Genomic DNA, 21,504 nt, shown 5'->3' on the forward strand with positions numbered 1-21,504 from the left:
TGGGTCTTAGTATGAAATCAAAACCTCATCCTACCTTCTTAAGCTTCCCCGCAAACTTGGGCTCATCTACCAGTCAAGCTTTTGAGGAAGCCTATGTTTGTAGCACAATTTATACCGTAACTTTAATCTCTTGGAATAAAGCTCAACAGACATCTAGAAGAAAAAGGAAGGTCTGGAGAAGAACACTTTTGACACAGTGTTATTAGAGAGAAAGATACTTATCTAAGAAAATTCCAGTTATTACCGTTTACATTTAACAAGAAACATGCAAACAGTACTAATATAGTAATCTTGGGAAACTTTCAGTGAAGCAAGACATTCTTGAAAGCTCTATTGGAAAAAGCAATGAAAGCAAAATGAATATAAATGAATGTGACAGGCTATGCAAGGAGAATGCTCATTAGCATTTGTAAAGGTCAGGCCTGGTTCCCAACATGGATTAAAAGCACTATTCCTCAACTTAATCCTCAACAGGTAAAAGGAACTGAGTCTTGCAGCAATATCCCTTTGGAAATATGTTACTGCCTAAAACGTATTTGATTAGAATAAAAGGGCAGAATAAGTGTTTCCAGTCTCAGCTATATCATTTTCATTCAACTACCATCTAGCTACAATCCCATCTATACAACTCTAAGACTGCAATTCTATGCATATTTTCCTGAGTGTACGCCCCGTTGAACACAGTGGGATTTACTTATGAACGAACATGCATAGGAGTACACTATAAGCATAGTGTTATATGTGCAGCAAGCAACATTCCATGTTTTGAAGTTCACCTGAACTGAAAAATGATCACACACTCTGTTTCAGTATAAAAACACAGACAAAAAATATAATTTGAGTCAAAACGAAAATCTGGTTTCCAAAACCGGATTAAGGTGCACAAAAACTCAGGAGTGTAACACAGTAGCATCTAGCGACCCCAAGCAAAAGTGGGCTGCCAATAAGTTTTGTTTTCTAGAATTGTTTTTGCCAGTACACTGTCAACCCATGCCTGCTGTTGGGGAAAGGTCTATGTCCCACAAGCTCTGAAGAGACTCTCCTCCCACTTCAGGAAAGGTGCTCTTCTGTCATTGACTGAAGTAATGTAAAGGAGTGTGGGGGTGGGGCAAAAGTAATAAATGTTTCAGAAGAGAAAGGGATGTGGATGAAGACAAACCTAAGAATCTGCTTTAGGTGTGCTTTCTCATGTCTTCTGCATTGAAAGGATCCCAATGCCTCTTTAGAAGCTGCAGAAGTGGTTTTTGGGTAGCGCGATTAGTGCGGCCACACTGGGTACCCATTGCAGGCAGCACCACAACAGTGCTGTAGAATGGAGCATGACAGGCAGGGGGAGGGAAAATTTTTTAGCGATATACAGGGAGCCGCTGAAATTTTGAGAGCCCAAATTCTGCCAGTGGATGTTGACAATGATTAAGGCAACACCACTAAACTAGTACTAGTTTCTACCACAGGCACCAAACTATTCCTGCTACTACTGTATTAACACGACTAAGGGCTTCACCATAGTTATATACATGGGGAAAAGCTGTTGGTTGAAAATAGCTGTTACTCTGGAAAACAAAGTTTTGCAGTGTAATCTTAGGCATGTCTACACAGAAGTAATTTCCACAGCATGGATGGGACTGTTTCCTACATAAGTATGCACAGGATTGCACATGCAGAAACTGAAGAGTGAGATTTGATTCCTTCCTATTCTCGAGCCCAAAAAACTGAGAATAAATCACGATGCTTTAAACGAATGTTGCGTCCTTGTGTTTTCAATAGGGGATTTCAAATCCCGATACAGCTTTTCTGACGCAGACATTACGGGGGTACATTGAAAGTTTTACTTTTTTTTTTTCAAAAGCAGCAAATTAACATCCAAGAAGCTGCTTGCCAAAACACAGCCCTCTAAGAAAGAAAACCTCCACAGTTTTAATAAGCAAGCAAAAAGCGCACGCGTAGAAGCCCCCCTCCCTCCTCCTGGAGAATCGGGAACGGAAACCTCGCGGTACTTGCCGCGAGATGTTATGTGGACGATGGCGACCGAAAACAAACGGAGGCGCCGAAAGGTGACCACATAGGAGGGGGGGGGGAGCGGAAACAAAAAATCCTCTCAGCTTCTTGCCTCGCTCAGGAGGCCTGTTTGGCGATGGCGGCAGCGGCGACGACACCCCCCGCGCACTGGAGCCGCTTCGAGCAGGAGCAAGACGTGACGTTGCGGGAGCTGATCCGGAGGGTAACCGGCCTGAGCGAGGGGCAAAGCAAGGAAGAGGCGGCCCACTTCCAGGCGGCGCTGAACTTCTCCTGGTCCAACTTCAGGTCCGTTACCTGGGGGCGGGGGGGCGTGGCGTGGGGGCGTGGCGTGGCTCGCGCCCAGAGCGGCGGTTGGTGGTGAGGGAGGGGCGGTAGACGGGAGAGGCGCGCGACCACTTTTACCTGTTACCGGTTAGAAGTCTCCGCCTTGGCCTCCATTGGGCCACCTATGTGGGTTAAGGAAGGTGGGGTGTGTGTGTGTGTGTGTGTGGAAGAGAGCCCCATCCTGGCCAGTGACCGCAGTAGAGGAATGGGTTGATGGGTGGGATCCAGTCTTAGTCACGCTTCAGAGAAGGCCCACTGGTTTCATTGGGTTTACCGCCCCCCCAAGTCTGGCTAAGACTGGATCCAGCCCCGAGTTGTTTAGTACATTTGTAGCCAACCTTCCTAATACCTTCCAACAGATCTCCGATGAAAATAGGGATGTCCTATTCCATAATAATAATAATAATAATACTATTCTATGACATCCTTTGACTTTTTAAAATGTGGCTCTTTTTTTGGAGAGGGGTGTTATTGGCGGGTTGTTTTTATTTTGATTATACTGTATATGTGTATGTATGTATATATATATATATAGTGGTTTTATATTTCTATTTTGTCCTGAGACCTCCGGGTATAGGAGGGTGTATAAATTCATTCATTCAGTCCATCAGTCCATCCATCCATCAGGGTACAGGGCAGTATATAAACTCATTCATTCATTCAAAAATAAATAAATAAAATAATAAACTTTTATTATTTACCCCACCCAACTGACTAGGTTTCCCCAGCCACGCTGGGCAACTTGCAACATATATAAAAACATAATAAAACATGAAATGTTAAAAAAAAATCCCTAAACAGGTCTGCCCTCGAGTGTCTTCTAAAGGTTGTATAGTGACTTATCTACTTGGCTCACATAACTCTGTACCCTCCATTTCTTTAATGAAAATAGGGACGTCCTAAGGAAAAGCGGAACCTTCGTGGATCAAATCAGAAACTGGGATGGCTTCTGTAAATCCAGGACTGTGCCTGGAAAATAGGGGCACTTGGAGGGTCCGGTGTTACATGGTCTCGGTAGCCACTTCCAGTCACCAGTCTAGCTGCTGCCTTCTGGATTAGTTGTAGTTTCCAGGTCACCTTCAAAGGTAGCCCCACGTAGAGCGCATTGCAGTAGTCCAAGGCGGGAGATAACTAGAGCATGCACCACAATACTGAGACAATACTGAGCTAAATAGACCAATGTTCTAACTGCTTAACGCAGCTTCCTATGCTGCTGTATAAGTGCATATAGAATTTTTACTTTTCTTCTAGAAGTGGAATGTAGCTTAGTAGTAGAACATCTGATTTTTATGCACAAGATCCTAGTTGCAACCCCTGGCAACTCTAGTTAAGAATGGGAATGTCCCTTTCTGAAACCTGGGGGAGTTGCTTCTGGTCATTGTAGACAATACTGACTTGGATATGCGGGGGTCTGACTTTGTATAAGGCACCTTCCTGTACTCTTAGAATTCAACTCCTATTAACTGCAGCCACCATGGTCAATGGTTAGGAATAGTGGCATTTCACTTCCAATTCATGCTTGAGAGATAGAAAATATTCAGGCTGTGAATGCCATAGCTTCTGTAGCCAAAACTCCACTACTCACTCACAAGAGAGGGGTTTCAAAAGGCACAAGGTTTGCAGACATAAAAAAATCATTAGAAATTAAACACTAAGGGGGAACCCAAAAAATAAATCTATTGAGGACTGGGCATGATCACTGGTCGTGGAATGCTAACTGACAGGGGTGGGGAGAAAGGAAAAATCTGGGTGGAATGAGCAGCAGAATGGAGTATCCTAGAAAAGGGGCTGGCTGGCTGGAATAGTCAACAGGAGTCCTCCACACTGCAACATTTTGTTGCAAGTCTTACTTGCATATTCTACAGCAAAACTTTTGAAAAATTAAACTATGTGGTGCAATAGATATTTTATCATTTTTTCTTTAGGTTTCATCAATTTCTTGATGTCAGCCAGCACAAAGTGGACAAAATAATAGAGGGGTGAGGCATTTCTATTTTTATGACATTGGATTAGTTGTTTTCTGTTGACAGATTTACTTATAAGCACTGAACTTTTTGATACAGGATTTATGAAAAGCTGATAATTCATTCAGACCTTGTTAAAGCTGCAAGCTGGAAGAGTTTAACAGAAGAGTTTCTGAATTCTCCACTTCCAACCACTGAAGGAACAAAGGTATGCAGTTTAGAAAACAGATTTCAGTTGTGTTGTATTCTTTCTTTCTAAATAAGGAACATACCATGGAAAATAAGTAGTCTTTATTTACAGAGTTCTTATAGTTCTAATTTCCTGTTCTAACTTAACTGTATTAACTGCTTCATAATAGATATCCTAGCTTTTATATATATAATTTACTTATTAATTTATCAACACAGCAAACATTTTGTGCTTAGCAGCATTTTAAATATCTGTACTAAGATATTTAAATTGTTAAAGAATTGTTCAAACAGTTGGAGGTTTACCATGAAGGCAGTAAATTCCAGTTTTAGTAATGTTTCTCTGACCAATTTGTGCAGATTAAAAGCTATTATTATGAAATACGGACTTCAGCTAATTGAAATGCACTGTTATGTAGCCTAGTGTCTTGTTTTTCATGTGATTCTGCATCGTGATCCTTTTACTGCTGTATTGAGATGTGTGATAAACTGAAGCTTTTATTTTGCATTTCTAAATATATCATTGTACTAGAAGTCCAGTCTATTCATTTCCATAACTATTGACAAATACATTTCCTCCACTGAATTATTTGTTTGTCTTCCGTTTAAGACAGATGCCCATTATGCCATACTCTCTCTTCTGTTGTGCTTGTCTGATTCTCCTTCCAACACCAGTTATGCAGAAAAACCAAGAGAAAAAGAAGTGGGTAGGTTTTAATATATTACATGTAATTCAGGAACCAAATGGGAAAACTGGATGTTTCATCCCTTTTGAAACCTTTATATAACATGATTGTTAATCTCATGCCAATTCCTTTTTATTTGTGAGTTATTAGTATTAGATTGTCCATGTATATTGAAATATAATAATGTATAATAAATAATGTATACTATTATTTAGCATTTCCATATCTCTCTGCACTGTAGTAGTTCAGACTACGTACATAGTTGTCATATTTTTGGAAGAAATGGGATTATTTATTTATTTGATTTCTTACCTGTCTGCCATTCTAAGAGGTCACTTGAGCCTTCAGTGACAATGTTGGATCCAGGAATATCCCAAAACTACAGACCTGCTTTTTTTTTAATGTAGAAAAAGAAGAATTTGATTGGAGGAAATACTTGATGGAAGGTGAAGAATTTGACTATGGTCCTGATTTAGAAACACCAGTAAGTAATCATAGAACTGCATTATAAAGTCACAGGATACATTGGAAAACTGGGGAACTATTTCTGCAGACCATAGTCTTCTGTAGATCTATCTGCTTTTTAAAATTTTTATTATGACTTACTAAATTTCTTGATGGCCCTTCACCTGAGGATCACAGTGTGTTTTATAATATAAAAATACATAGTAACAAACAAAAACAACTCCCCCCCTTAAAAAGACCATGGATTGTTTAATTAGCCAAAGGTATGGGAGAAGAGGAATGTTTTTGCTTGGCACCTAAAGTACACAACGAATGTGCCAGTTGAGCCTCTCTGGGGAGAGCATTCCATTATTATGCTCCGCTCATAAGCTTTTCTGTGGCATTTGTCAGGCCAGTGTTGGAAGAAGAGTGCCAAGCTAGATAGATTTTTTAATCTAAATTAATGAGGCAGTGATTATGCTTTTAGGGTGTTTGGTGATGGAACTTGTGAAGAAAGGCATTATTAATAGGTTGAAGGGGGATCTGATTTAGCTGTTAAGACATACGGTAATACAACAAAATGTTCATTTTATTTTGTAAAAATGCATTGTAAGGTTCCCACCTGTCTTGAATTAAAATACACTTTGTATGCTTATGTTTTACAGGAGTGGTCTGACGTAAGTGATGATGATGAAGATACTGAACCACTGAGTAGAGAAGACTCTGGCATTCAGGTGGACAGGACACCCCAAGAAGATCAGGATCAAAACAAGAAGTCATCACATGTCACATGGAAAGGTTTGTTCTTCAAGACTTGCTTCATTTGGCTAGAGTTTTTACCTTTTGTGAAGCATATTGCTGTCATGTGCCTAATTGCTTTGAACTTTATGAAAGTTTGTATAGTTAGTATTGAAACTTGAGCTGGCAAGTCTCAATCCTCCACAAAGCAGGAAAACTAGAGTTTGTGTTTTGGCAACAAACCATGATGTTTGGTGCCTCTCTTTGGTTGAACTCCATAGTACGAGGGGCCTCAGTTACGCTATGGCCAAATTCCCTTTTGAGAGAGTTGCTAGGCACCAAGGCACTATGAGGTTGGGTCCTGACTACCATTGGACGCTTCCCCCTCTAATATGCTCTTATCACTACATGCTTGTATTTTGTTTTCAGGCAATTTCATAGTAGGAGAGTTGTTAGGCTCTTGCTCAGTATAGAAGAGATGCCGTTTTTGAGTCCAGCTTCCTGGTCAACCAATAATCTTAGTGGCCATGGGTCTAAATTGTTTTCCTGCTTCTGGAAACATCTGTTTCTGGTTTGTGAATTTTCAAATTGACACCTATTTCAGTTTGCCTTTTTGCTCCTGAGATTTAGGATCCTCTAAACTTACCTGAGATGAAACCCTGTTAAACTCAGTGGGGCATTCTTCCCCATAGACATGTTAGGATTGCTCTTGTTATTTACATTATAAAGTTTTCTCTTCTATGTAAATGGAAACTGGAGTGAAATATCTTGCATGCAGGTGAACCTGATGCACGTACCTGGCTAGAGCAACATGTAGTTGCTCAATACTGGACTGGCAGAGGAGTTCGTTTTCCCCATAGTTTGCATTTTCATTCGAATTTAGCGGCTGTATGGTAAGTAGTTAAGTTAATTTTGTGTTGGGAGGATATAATTTATGATCAGCTGACTACTACTTTACGATAATTTCTAAAAACCCTATTGCAGATGCCATTGCATGCTATGAAATGCTATATTGGGTTGATTCCTGCCCTACACTCCCCTCTCTGGTTATTTTGTATATAAGTGTACTAACGATAAAACAGAATTTAATATGTATGGAGAAATGCTTAGATTCCTGAAACTGTCATGAATATCTCTGAAGGATTACAAAACGTTTTGGGACTGTGTTATTCTTATGTCATAATGGTGTCAGAATTGATGTATGCAGTTTGCAATTTAAGCATAGCATGCAACTCTTGAAAGGAAGTGATGCATTTAAAATATTCAAAGAGCTTTTCAAGCTAGAAACAGAGTAGTTCATATGCATTAAAAAAAAAATAAAGCAGAAATGATTAATTTGATTCCCTAAGTACATTGGATCTGCAGGAGAGGAGCAAATAAAAGGAATAATATTTGATATTGGTTACCAGCAGTTTTGGTTGTAAAAAAATAATGATGATTTTTCCTTCTAGGGAGCAGCACTTATATACTAGTGATCCCTTGTACATGCCGGAAGAGAAAATTATTGTTACTGAAACACAAGTCATTCGTGAAACAATTTGGTAAGTAGCAGGACTAAAGAAATTACCACTTGAAATCTGTTTAATGTTCTTTCATGGAATACACTCAACATTCAGACTCATGTGGTTATGCTATTCCTTTACTTCAATGCCATCACTCATAATGACAATTCTGGTATTGCAATAGCTTTAGAAGGAGCAGCTTTAGAAGGAATTTAATGCTTTGCATTGCTCTTAAAATACAATAATTCTAAATGTTATCTTAAAAGACCTTGCTACCTTTCTTGTGTAAATTTAATTCATTTTAGCATGCCTCTTATCAGTGAGAGATATAATGAAAATTGTGTTACTCAAAATCAAGCTGTTTCCCCCCTCAAGCATTAACAGTATGAATAACACAACTTTGAAAAATAAGCACCTTCTTAATGCAGTCTGCAAATCATTTTCTTGTGATGTACTCTGTAAAGTTGAGCCCGCTTCATGAAAAGTTGATGGAGAAAATGACCACAATTTCCCCAAACTTAATTGTGGGCTATTACTTTTAAAAGTCATCTGAAGGCAGCCCTCTTTAGGAAAGTTTTTAATGTTTGATGCTGTACTGTTTTTAATATTCAGTTGGAAGCCGCCCAGAGTGGCAGGGGAAACCCAGCCAGATGGGCGGGGAATAAATAATAATAATAATAATAATAATAATAATAATAATAATAATTATTATTATTATTACAAAACTACTTATCCATGCCACCATTTCACCAACACATAGATCTAATCCAAAGGTATGTCCAAATCAGTCAAACTTGTAAGACCTAATATTTGTCTGGGGTCCTTTTGAATATATCCTATATTTTGTATATATAATGATGTTTCTGCAGTCCTAAAAAATTGTTCTGTATGTTGTACTGTGTTTTGTACATGCTAAGTCAGTTCTTCTTACTTTTACAGGCTGCTTTCAGGCGTAAAAAATCTGTTTATATTTCAACTGAATGATGGAAAGATTACTGTGAGAAATGACATCATGGTGACTCATTTGACCCACGTAAGTTCAGTGATCAGCCTAAATCAGTAATCAAGGTGCAAAGAAAGCCTGATGTTGTCGCGTGGAAGAAGGATTGCTTGCAAAAGATGATATCTTACCCTCTGAGTTTTCTATATTGGTGTGTTAATACTAAAGACAAAACAAAACCACATTTGTTTTGCAGAACTCATTAAGATCAATGTTGGAGCGGATAGCAGCATATGGGCAAGTTGTATTTAGGCTGCAGAAGTTTATTGATGAAATAATGGGTCACAGCTCAGAAAGTGGAATACATGGAATCATTTCTACTCCCAAGAAATCGGCAGAAGCCCCATTTAGAACCTATCAAGCTTTCATGAGAGCCCTCTATAAATATTTCATAAGTTTTAAAGAGGAACTTACTGAAATTGAGAGGAGCATAATCAACAAAGGTAGTATACTTTGGATTATAGTAGAAGAGTTTCCGTAAGTCTTAATCTGTTGTGAAAGTATAGGATGTGAACTAATAACCACGCATTATGAAACGACTGTATTTCTGTTCTACAGATGCAACAATCACTCTTTCCATAGTCATGGATAAGTTATCACATCGGTTAGCTCAGCTCAATATACTTCATAAGGTTTTTAGCACTGGAGTAGCAGAAGTACCTCCTGACACTCGCAATGTTGTAAGAGCATCTCATTTGCTCAATACCCTGTACAAAGCAATTCTTGACTATGATAACGTTGGGGAAGCCTCTGAACAAACGGTATGTAGAAGCTGTTCATCATGATTTCTTTAGGAGAAAAATAAGTTATTACACCAGTCAACTGATGACTAGACGTAAATTATAAATGCTTTAATATACAAGTGGCAGTTGTAGTGTCTTCCTACGCTCAAACAATATGTTCTGCAAAACTATAAATGTTTGTACAGCTGATTGTGATAGTTAGGATTCGAAATTCACTGTATGCCATTTGCAAAAAAGATAAAATCCTTTCTATGTGTGCATATCGTTTTCCTTGACTCTATACTGTAAACACATTGGAGAGGCTATATATGCTTTACTTGTGAATTCATGAAATATTTATAAATCACCCAATAATCCTGTTTAAAATTTCATTGCAGGTATCCCTCTTGTTTTCTCTCTGGGTTGAAACAGTGAGGCCATATTTACAGACAGTGGACGAATGGATTGTCCATGGTAACTTATTTGATCCAGCAAAAGAATTTATTATTCAGAGGTAGGGATAATGAACTTGTCTTTTGGATATACTGGTGTTTCTTAGGGCAGAGAACACTTCCTATATGGCAGTATCTGAACACAAAAGCAGTAGTGCACATGTAAGAGACATTTTTCCTTTCTAACTACCAGCTTCCTGTACAGTCATAGGGTTTCATCTTCCTTGACGATAAGAGACCACATGTATAAATGCAGCTGACTTGTAATCTTCATCTTCTGCAAGGCTGAGACAGACCAGGACAATTGAGTTAACCTGGGTGATTGTAATTAATAAAATGACAAGCAATGTTTTAATGAAAAATATTGTAGCAGTGCAGCTGGGCTGTGATATGCACCTTGTATTTAATTTTGTGAGAATATTATTCACTGAATGTTAATTGTAAAAAGTGAGCTCAGGATTTTTAAATCATGAATATGTGGGTTGAAGGAAACTCAAAGGCATGTTTGCTACAGGTGCTTATGCTTGCAGTTCCTTTTGTTCAGTGTTCCTGCTTAAGACATTTGTAATGCCATGGCCACTTTGTGCTTTATAACATCATTTAACTACTGTTACGTGTTCAGTAAAGCCTTGGCACAGATATGTGTTGCAATATCTAAGAGCCTTATCCATTGTGACTGTTGATCTGTAAATCCTAGTTCTAAAAACTTAGTATTTTCTCAATCAGAATGTTTGTATTACTGTTCTGAGAGTTCAAAGCTGTTTCTGTGGATTCTGAACCTTAACAAGACACCCCCCCCCAAATATTTAATCTTGTGGTTGAATGTTTTTCTTTATCTTGATCACCTGCTTCAGGCTATTTTCAATAATTGTCATGATATAAAGAATTAGGAAGTGTTATAGTTTCCTAAGGAAGAACTAATGATCACATGTCTGTCTTTGCAGAAACAAAAATGTTCCAGTTAACCATAGGGATTTCTGGTATGCTACCTACACCTTGTATAGTGTGTCGGAAAAGACAGAGAATGAAGAAAAAATGAGTGACAATGCTAGTGCCAGTTCCGGCAGCGATCAGGCACCCTCAAGTAGACAGCATACCATGGTCTCTTTTCTGAAACCTGTACTAAAACAGATCATTATGGCTGGAAAGTCCATGCAGTTGTTGAAGAACTTGCAATGCACAGATGGTTCTCCACAGCAGGCTGCATCAAGAGGTGATAAAACCCTATTTTACTGTGTAAATGTTATTATTATTCCTGGTTTTAGCGGCATGCAGCACTTCATATTGCATGTGAAAATGCAGCCCACATAGTAATGAAATAGCAATGAAAAAAATAGTTTTGGCATATTGGTAGGTATTTAGCATTTCAGATATAGGTCCCTCTATTTCCCACTGAATTTTACTCCTTTAATTGTTAAAAATCTTAAAAATCAATTATTAGACTACTGATAGATTATATTTGAATTTAAATGATTTTTCATTATTGTTAATTTTTAGCCAGACCAGAAAATAGTATCATAACAGTGTAAAATACCAAGATAAATGCTATTTTCTGGTATCCATTTTCTTTTTTCCTTAAAGGATGTTTTACAGACCTAACTTTTCCATTTTGTGGAGGCAAATGTTTGTTTAAATTGCCATCACCACATGATTGTTTTGCTGTGAAACTTTTATCTTGTGAAAATATCCCAGTATGCATTGCACAGTCAAACTTCTGTGGTTTGTAATCATAAGACTCAAGTGTGCTATCAAACATGCACCAACGGGTCTCCTCTGACAGATGGACTATTGTTTCTTTATTGAACATTACTGGAGCATTAGAAGCAATAAGGAGCGCAAGTGTTATGTGTTTACAGTGCTTGAGAATCCTCCCTTAAAGCACCTCCTAATTATTTTTTTCTGAACTCAGTTGAGAGATTAAAATGGTTCATTTTTTCTTTTTCTTTCTTTTTTATTGTGGCTTACAACAAACAGCTATTTCTGAAAAGTAAATAATAACCTACAGATATTTGTCCTATTCAGATGCAGAGAGGAAAAGCTTGTACACATTATTTCTGGAGTCTGTGCAGTCACGCCTACGGCACGGGGAGGAACCTGTTCAAGATATCATTACAGAACAGCAGGCCACCAAGCAAAGTCTAATAAAGATGCAATCTATTGCAGCAAGACACTTAGAGCTGGATGATGTTCACGATCCCTTGCTGGCTATTAATTTTGCAAGGTAATAGAAGAGATTCAAAATAATTGATTCTCCCTACTGTGTCACTGTCCAAAGTCAGATTCTACCAGGCACATATTGGGGAATTCCTGCTGTTCAGGCAGCTAGCGTGTGACTTGGAATCCAAGTTGCTGAGAGGCAGCTTGTCACAGTACAGTATAGCCTTCAGAAGCCATACATCATTGATCTTTATTGCCTTAGGCACTGGCCACAGCAGTTGTCAGGATCTATAGTGTAAAAACACAGCAGCAAAACCTGTTGCTGATTTTAGGTAGGTATTTTCCCTCTTAGAGATACACTGTGTCTGAGGAAGTACAGGACGAGATGTGTGTCTGTTTTCCGGTTTGTGAGAGAATCATGAGAGTCTGGGGGTGAGGAAGAGGGGAAATAGTCACAAATTCCTGAAAAATATGAATCTGTCAAAGCCCGATTATAATGTTGCGCCTTGTAGCTTGGTTTTAATGATATGTTTTGCTTATCATGAACCCAAAGATTACTGTTCATAGAAATAAACTACAGTGGTACCTTGGTTCTTGAACGGCTTGGCTCCTGAACAAATCGGATCCTGAACACCACAAAGCCGGGAGTGTGTATTCCGGTTTGCAAACTTTTTTCGGAAGCCAAACATCCGATGCGGCTTCTGTTTGAGTGCAGAAAGCTCCTGTGGTCAGTCGGAAGCCACGCCTTGGTTGTCAAACCGTTTCGGGAATCGAACGGACTCCTGGAATGGACTAAGTTCGAGAACCAAGGTACCACTGTATTAGAATTGGGCTGTTTTTTTTTAACTGGGGGAGGGGAAAATTCTGATAAGTTCCAGAAGGTCATCTAGCACCTAAAGATTGTTAGGGTCTGTCCAGAAGGCTGTGAGATTGGTAAGAGGGCCCAATCTGCAAATGCAGGTTTCATCCTACACTGAAATTTTGTACTAGTAGGTGCTGGTGACAGGTTTCTAGATGCCAGCATGTGTTGCTGTAAAAGTTGCAAGGCCCACAGAAGCTAGAAAATATGCAAAATACATTTTGTCTCTCTCCTCCCCACAATTCACAGTATTCCAGACAGAATCCTGCTATAGAGCTAGAAGCCGTGTGGCAAACTGTCTCCCAGCTTTGGGGTGGAACTTCATGGGATTTCTACAGCAGATTTTGCTCATCACAAACAGCTCAAGTATTAAAAGAAGATTATTAAGACATTTCATGTCAATTATTATTATTATTATTATTATTTTATTTTGTAGGTTGTATTTGGAACAAGGCAGTTTTCATGAGACGCTTACTGGTGATGATGTTTGCATGGATAGATCATCCGAATCAGTTACGTGCCAGACATTTGAACTGACATTGAGGTCATGTCTTTATCCTCACATAGACAAACAGTATCTGGAGTGCTGTGGAAACTTAATGCAAACGTTGAAGAAAGATTATAGGTAAGAGTTAAAATACTTATGCACTGATGACTTTATTAGTTCTTGTAATATGCTTAAGGCAGTAGTAGAGACCTGGATCAGATTTCCAGTCATTAGTGATTGATACTACTTCAGTCACTCAGCTTAGGGACCCAGTCTTTCTTATGGAGGAAGCATCTGGGTCACTCTTGTTGCAAAAGGGGCGACAGCAGAGTGGGGCAAAAGTAGCAGAATTCAACAGTAGAAAGGCTGGGTACATGGTTGACAGAGAAAGTTGCCGTAATGCTCTGACAGAAGAATGTTGGCAAGCACAGTGATACAGTGAAAATAGAGTTTAAGGCAAGATGCAGCTTTCTTACTGCAGGAGTTGGGTCTTCTGAACCATGAAGTTTACTAGTATTTGTATTTTATTTTTTTTAAAGTAATTTTTTTGAGCTCAGTGTCCTTAATGGTTCACGTTTGGAAGGTTTCCTAGCATAGCTTAAGTATTAAAGGTATGATGAAGTGAAATTTGAATAAATGTGTGTTTTTGTTTCTTAGGCTGGTAGAGTACTTGCAGGCCATGAGAAACTTTTTTTTGCTTGAGGCTGGTGATACTATGTATGACTTCTATACATCCATTTTTGATAAAATAAGAGAGAAAGACACATGGCAGAGCGAACCATTCCTTAATGTCCAGCTCCAAGAGGCAGTTGGACAGCGTTATCCAGAGGATAGTTTAAGGTAATAAACATGCAAAATATATGTACAATATACATTTGGGTGGGAGGGGAGAGCCTGGTATGACTAGGAAAAGATTAAGAAAAAGTGTTTATTTGGCTGTATTTGGAGAGTAAATGATACCTTGCACATCTTGCTAACCATAGCACTTGAAATATAACCTTTCCCCCCATAATTTGGAAAAACCAAGGCTGTTTAAAAGACATACATTTTTATTGCTGCATTTGCATTCTACCCAATTTGAGAGTATTAAGGTTTCTCTGTCTTATTTAGACTGTAGCTATTTCTGTGAGCATAGATACCTAATATCCTTTTACAAAGTTTGCAGCGGAAGTAATTGTAGCTGTGTTGATTTTATCTGATTTTGCATTTGTTTCGTTTGCCTAGTAGTTGCCTAGCTCCTAGAGCAAAACAACGGTAACGAGTATGTGTTTCTATATGCAGGTTGTCTATATTGTGTGAAAATATAGATATAGCAAAGAAGAAGCTTCCTGTTCATACCTTGGATGGCTTAATATTGAGCTACAAGGTAATACTAGTTTAAATTAAAGAACTGAAATACAATAATGGTTTAATTATAAAGTAATATACAGATGGGGGGAATGAAATAATGTCTTCAATAATGTTTTTCCTCCTTAGGTCCCTTGGCCTGTGGATATAGTTATAAGTGTGGAGTGTCAAAAAATCTATAACCAAGTGTTTCTTCTATTGTTACAAATAAAGTGGGCCAAATATAGTCTGGATGTATTACGATTTCATGGTAAGGTAATTCATGGACACTTCTTTTATTCTGTATAACTGAAATTATAACACTAATAATTGGTGAACTATAGTTACACTGCTTCCAGCATTTGGAAGAACACAATACTTTCTGGGAAGATAGGGCAAAGGACAAAAAAGAATGTAAAAGGTAAAGGGACCCCTGACCATTGGGTCCAGTCGTGAACGACTCTGGGGTTGTGGCGCTCATCTCACCTTACTGGCCAAGGGAGCCGGTGTACAGCTTCCAGGTCATGTGGCCAGCATGACTAAGCTGCTTCTGGCGAACCAGAGCATGTAAAGGGAAGGAATTATGGAAAAGAAGATATTGTGGCGAAGTATAAGTAGATAGTATCTGGTTATCAGAAGGACAAGTGGGACTTGCCACAAGATGTTGCAGTGTACCACATACCTGTTTAGGATTCTAGTCAGCCATGATCTTTTTGAGAAGACTCCATTTCATTCTCACTCCCCAACAGTCAGTGAGCACTCCATGCCCACTGAACATGCTCACTTCTCATTCGACTTATTGTGGGGAGTAGGTGGGGAAATTGCCACTTTTACGTATTTCCACTAGAGTTTTTTGTACTCCTGCAAAACTTGGTGTCTTGTGGAGTTGCTGATATCTCCTTGATCCTCCTTTCACCCTTCTCTTGTGTGTGAATGTTGTCATTTTGGTTACATAAATCATTCTCCAACTGTGAATTCTTCACTGTTTGTTTATAAAAAGAGCAAGCAGATTGCTTTGAACTATATCTGATCTGGAGTAGATGTGGTTAGCTGTTTATCTGCAGTACAGAGCTGTGTGTGCTCTGCCAAAAATAGTCTGTACTGAGAAAAACTGAATTTTGTCACTTGACTCGGTACCCAAATTGTTCTTTGTGCAAAAAGAATATTGTGGCACTTTTTACAAAAACGTACAAGACCCTTCATTCATTTTTACTTCAACAGACTCTTAGTTTCAGGGCTGGTTCTGTTAGGTTATGCAAGTTTGCCTTTTTGTGTACCTTCTGTAGTTTATTCTGTATAGTCATAGGAACTAGCAGGCAGGGCACTAAAGTTCTTTGGTTTTTTTCAACTTAAACAAAAATTCAAGCTGTAGGAAACTCCCTACCTCTTTTCTTCATGAAATCTTATAAAGCTTAATGCTTTATTTTTGCATTTGTTGATTTTATAAAATGTTGTATAGTTTACTTATAATAAAAATGTATCTTAATACTTGGTTTTAACTCTTCCCTGTTTATAGTGACTTTACTAAAATGTGGATCCTGTGCATTTGATTGATGTCCTGATTTATGTTTGTTGTCTTTACATCAAAGAAACCCTGCCCTCTGCTGTTTGAACAGTTTATTGGCATCAGTAGATTTTTTTTTCTACTGAAGAATTTAAGGGCACCTGAACTGTTCAGATGCTGATGATGGCAGAATTGTAGTTGCGGTCGTGCCATTTCCTGTAATATCTTATTCTGTTGTCTTTAACTCTTTTAAGAACTAGTCAGGGCTGCAGAAAAGCCCCAGAACAAAGGAGGAGCTGTACTTGAACAAGAGACATTTATTCACTTTGGATCACAATTGGAGCCCATTAAGCAACAAACTCATCGGATGTTCCTTTTGAGGATGAAACTAATGCATTTTGTTAACAGCCTGCATAACTACATCATGACTAGAGTATGTGATGCATTATAATTTCATTAATAATATACTACTTTCCTTAACAGTCCAGGATGACTTATGACATATGTGCAGGTAGTTTGACCTTCACTTTGTATGGCAGAAGTACATTTCGTTCATTTAGGTTTTAGCTAATATCTGGAATATGCTTAAAATAGCAGTGGCTGTTCAGATGCTGAATAACCCAATTCTACTAAGTCACAATGCTTTTGGAACACGTGATAGATCCTTCCGTATTACAGTATTCTTGCCAGAACTCTTAATTCCATGTACTGCACACAGAAGCCCTTTGTAGAACATATAATGTTTAATAGCCAGCTCAGCTTGTGATCTTGGAGAAAAATTAGAGGTGTAAAACATTTGTCATAGAAGTGTGCTAAAGACAACATTTAAGCATAAAGTTTAATCACTATTTATGCACTCTGTTTTTCTAAAGATTCTTCATAGTACAGGTTTAGAATTTCAACATCAAGTAGAAGAAGCCAAAGATTTAGACCAGCTGATTAAAATTCATTACAGATACCTTTCTACAATCCATGATCGCTGCCTGCTGAGAGAAAAGGTACATCAAGTTAGACTGCTATGGTGTATTTAGTTTACACAACAAATACCTATAACACTTGCACTCTATTCAGGGGTTTTATATCATATATAACTGCTATAGCAAAAAATTATCTGTTGGGTCATTGTGAGGGTAAGCAGAGCTCCTTAACCTTCTTAAAATAGCATTTTCATTGTTTGTCCAGGAGACTTAGAATATTTTATTTGCCCAATATTTTGATTTAATTGTTTGCATAAATTGTTTAAACACTTATCTGAATGAGCCTTTATTATATTTACAAAAGCTCTTGAAACAACTGTTTCAAAACATTGAGAAGGCTTCGTTCATTCACAATTGATAGAGGGTGTATGTTCTCTATCAATAGGTAGAAGAGGAAGGACTATAATGATTCTGCAGTGCAATACTGCTGTAGATGTCAGGATCAAAGCCTGGGGGTAGGGCTTAAACTTGTGGAGGTGTGTGCTAAGCTGAATGGAAGCAGTTCCTCCTTCTCAACCACTGAAACTCCTAGCCTTGCCTGACTAGGAGTTAGCACTTACATCCTCCTATTTTGCTGCCAGAGAGCCATGGGGACAGGACACATGCACAACCCTCAGCCCACGCTAGTTTTGGGTGGATAGCTTTTACATTGGGTAGAGCAGTGGAACTGCTTGGGAGAGCTGGGAAAAATGGAAAATGCACTAGGGAAGTGGAACTGCCTTGAACTTCAGTATGGAACTATGATCACAGCTGCTACTTTTAAAATGTCATTTACAGGTTAGTTTTGTGAAAGAAGCTATAATGAAAGTGCTGAACCTAGTACTGATGTTTGCAGACCGTTGGCAAGCTGGTTTGGGAGCTTGGAAGTAAGCACACGGAAAATAATTTGGATTGTAATAATTTCACTGCATTAGGCTTTTAAATGGCATTAATCCCTTACTTGAAACATTGGCTGGGATGCAGTGGAACAGGCAAGAGACTAATCACATGACCAAGAATGAAATGGATTGAAGATAGATCTTATCAGCTCTGGGCACATGTTGCCTTGAAATCAGCATGCTTTTTAAAGATAAGGTTGTAAATCATACATTCATAAAATAAATTATAACTTTTAGATGCTTAACAGTAGAAAGTATTAAGTTAACATAGCCTTAACTTGGTGTAAGTACCAAACAGGATCAGTATGGTCTGAATAATTTTTCTTTGATTAGTGCTACTGGGAAATCTTCAATGCATTGAAGTTTTGTTTGAAGTGCTTTTATGGTGTGAGAATCATGAGTTTCTCAGCCAGTGACTTAATTTGATCTTTTGAAGATGCAAAGCTATTTTTAAAAGGGGTTATAACAGTTGTGTTGTGTAGACCCCTATATCTTTTTATTTATTTATTTCAAACAGCTTGATATCTGGATATATTTTCTGCATATTCATGCATCTCCTTTAGAGTAAAGAACAATAATGAGGAAAAACTAGTATAGAGGCCACATCCGAGAACAAACCCTTCCATTTGCTAGGTACCTGTGCATTTACAATAAAAATGTTTGCTAGGACCTTCTAATGTCAAAATGATTTGGGTTTAATCCAGTTCAATTTTTGCTGATTTCCACCAAAAGCCCCTGAAAATAGGTAGGGACCCCCCACAATAGTATGGGAGGGTGCAGGTAGAACTGAAAATAGCCTACCAAAAAGAGGAACCCTTTTTGTTCTCAAAAGTAATTTTATTATATTTTTACTACCACTTTATTTTTGTCTACTTAAAATGTTCTGACCTGTTCTCAGGATGGAATCAATAACGAAGATGGAATCTGACTTTAAAAACTGCCACATGTTTCTTGTGACAGTACTGAACAAAGCAGTCTGCAGAGGTTCTTTCCCACATTGTAAGTATTTAGAAAATGAAGGTAAAATTTGATTTTTCATACCGTTAGGCATTTACTGCACAGTGCATTGCTCTGCTTTCTTAGCGCTTTCAGTCTCTAATAATTTTAAAGCATAGTTATCTGCTGATAATTATAGGGGGGGGGGGTTGGTGTGTATTAACAAGGATTCTTTAGAAATCTATGTAATTCTAAACCAGTTTGTTCAACATGCTATTTTTCTTCTCTTCTGAGACTATGCAAAATACAAATGCCAGACATTAAAATATTTCACTTTGTGTTTTGGTTCACAGTGGAGTCTTTAGCCTTGTCACTCATGGCTGGAATGGAACAAAGTTAGTAAAATGCAGATGTGATAAAACTACTCAAACGCCTGCAACATCTTCTGTGTAATATTGTAATCGTCCAATGCTGATTGCTTGCATGAAGTACATTTTGAACTGTGTGGCAGGGTTTTCATTTTGAGTGATCCCAGGATTGCAGTATTATTTTTAGGATGTACATATTTGTGCTTGAAACTGTAAAAAACAACAACACATTCATCTGTAAATAAAACACTGAATGCAATTATTTATACAGTATACCATTTATTTTATATATTAGGAAATATTTAATCAGATCAGGTCATTCTTTTGTTTTCCTCTGTGAGGAACAGTTACTAAAATGCATACTGTATAGCAAAAATTTTAAAAGAATTTCTGTGAACTTTGCTCCTGTGCATAGCTTGCAAGCTGTCCCTGAATGCAGTGGCAGAAATGTTTTATTCAGAAACATTTATTTATTTAATAAGCATACCACCCTTCATCTGAAGATCACAGAGTGGTTCACAACATAACAATGCAAAATGAGAACGCAAAATACATAATAAAACAAAAACAAACCAATAACCCCCTCCCACAAACACATATAAAAGGCCATAGAATGTTTCATCAACCAAAGGCCTGGTTATAGAGAAACTTTTTCACCTGGTGCCTAAAGATATGTAATGAAGGCATGAGGCGAGCCTTCCTGGGAAGAGCATTCCACAAACAGGGAGCCATTAGATGCCTTCCTTTTTCCTTTTTTCCCAAGATAAATTGTCACATGCTCTCAAAATATGTCACATGCAACTGAAATCCCAGCAGCTGTAGTGCTATGGCAAATGGTACTATTTTGTTGAATTGTTTTTTTCATGGAAATGAATAGCACAGGTAAGGCACTTTATGCCACCATTAACTTACCGCACATCACAACATTCTAACATTTGTTTTGGCATTCCTAGCAGCTTCAGAATGTTCATTTTTGTAATCTTAACTGCTAGCAACATTACTGGTGCATTAGGATGGACTATGTTTGCATTATCTGCTTACATAATGTGTAAAGATAATACTTCTCTATACTGATAATGCATTTCTAGTTTAACTGCCTTTTATGAAACCTGATAGCAAGTGATTTGATTCTGGAAGGAATTTCATGGGAAATATATCATGAAGATTGTAGAAGATTGTGTAACTCGACCTTCACATGACCATAAATATATTACTGTCTGAAAACTGGCTGTTGTAACTTGCTGCTTTTATAAGGTACCGGTAGTTTCCCTTTTATATTGTGGGGTGTGTGTGTGAAGCTTTTGGTTAATTCCTTATTAAGGCAATACCAAGCTTGCTTTAAAAAAAAAAAATTGACACTGTTGTTGTGAGTCAATTTTTTTCTTACTATGGTTGAGAACAAAACTCTTTACCAACTTTAGAAAGTACTATTTATTTTATTTATGTGCTACAGGGATTGCCCACAGTGGCTCTTGTATATTTTCTTTAAAAAAAAATTTTTTTTTTAATGGCAGCCATGCCCTTCACTTGTGGAAAGGCTTATTTTTTTAACTTTGAGGAGGGGGGTGCTCAAGTATTTTGTGTGTGTGTGTGTGTGTGTGTGTGTGTGTGTGAGAGAGAGAGAGAGAGAGAGAGAGAGAGAGATGCATGTTGAAGCACACACAAACAGAGAGAAAGAGTTCTGGTCTGTTTGTATTTGTGGTCTGTGATAGAGATACACCTGGGCAGAGAGAGTGAAATATGTATGCGTGGCTTGAATGTGAGAAGTGCATGAGTGTGTGTGAGAGAGATGTGTGGTTTGACCCACTTGAATATTTTTTGTGGTACTGGGGATTTCTCTCTTACTATTAGACAGTAACAGTATTGTCCGGGTAGGAATTAATATTATGTGATCTGCATAATTAGGAGCAGCAAGGCATAGGTGACTTCCCATTACAAGCATGAGGTTGTCTGGAGGTGGGAAGAGTATTGT

At 38.1% G+C, this 21,504-nt stretch overlaps 1 protein-coding gene across 2 annotated transcripts; it reads left to right on the plus strand.

The window, feature by feature from the left end:
- The first annotated feature begins 343 nt into the window (after positions 1 to 343).
- TUBGCP5 (tubulin gamma complex component 5) lies at positions 344 to 20,759 on the plus strand. Of its 2 annotated transcripts, XM_082220052.1 has the most exons (23): positions 344 to 2,304; positions 4,269 to 4,322; positions 4,407 to 4,515; positions 5,107 to 5,203; positions 5,590 to 5,666; positions 6,292 to 6,424; positions 7,143 to 7,257; positions 7,816 to 7,905; positions 8,806 to 8,899; positions 9,063 to 9,309; positions 9,425 to 9,627; positions 9,987 to 10,102; positions 10,985 to 11,253; positions 12,063 to 12,261; positions 13,493 to 13,681; positions 14,201 to 14,383; positions 14,825 to 14,909; positions 15,020 to 15,140; positions 16,628 to 16,806; positions 17,246 to 17,371; positions 18,128 to 18,216; positions 19,127 to 19,227; positions 19,518 to 20,759. In XM_082220052.1, the coding sequence occupies exons 1-23, from the start codon at positions 2,135 to 2,137 to the stop codon at positions 19,562 to 19,564; spliced, it is 3,093 nt and encodes a 1,030-aa protein (XP_082076178.1). In that variant the 5' UTR covers positions 344 to 2,134; the 3' UTR covers positions 19,565 to 20,759. The 2 variants fall into 2 exon arrangements, with proteins under 2 accessions (XP_082076178.1, XP_082076179.1); XM_082220053.1 differs by lacking the exon at positions 344 to 2,304 and having other exon boundaries at positions 2,964 to 4,322; positions 5,111 to 5,203.
- The last annotated feature ends 745 nt before the right edge of the window (positions 20,760 to 21,504 follow it).

Source organism: Podarcis vaucheri (assembly GCF_965113315.1).
Source record: "Podarcis vaucheri genome assembly, chromosome: 4".
Classification (NCBI taxonomy): domain Eukaryota; kingdom Metazoa; phylum Chordata; class Lepidosauria; order Squamata; family Lacertidae; genus Podarcis; species Podarcis vaucheri.

Coding starts and splice junctions, on each gene's coding strand:
- TUBGCP5 (XM_082220052.1), top strand. CDS start 2,135: ATGGCGGCAGCGGCGACGACACCCCCCGCGCACTGGAGCCGCTTCGAG. Junction 13,682..14,200: donor ACGTTGAAGAAAGATTATAG/GTAAGAGTTAAA, acceptor TTTGTTTCTTAG/GCTGGTAGAGTACTTGCAGG. Junction 16,807..17,245: donor ATAACTACATCATGACTAGA/GTATGTGATGCA, acceptor GTTTTTCTAAAG/ATTCTTCATAGTACAGGTTT.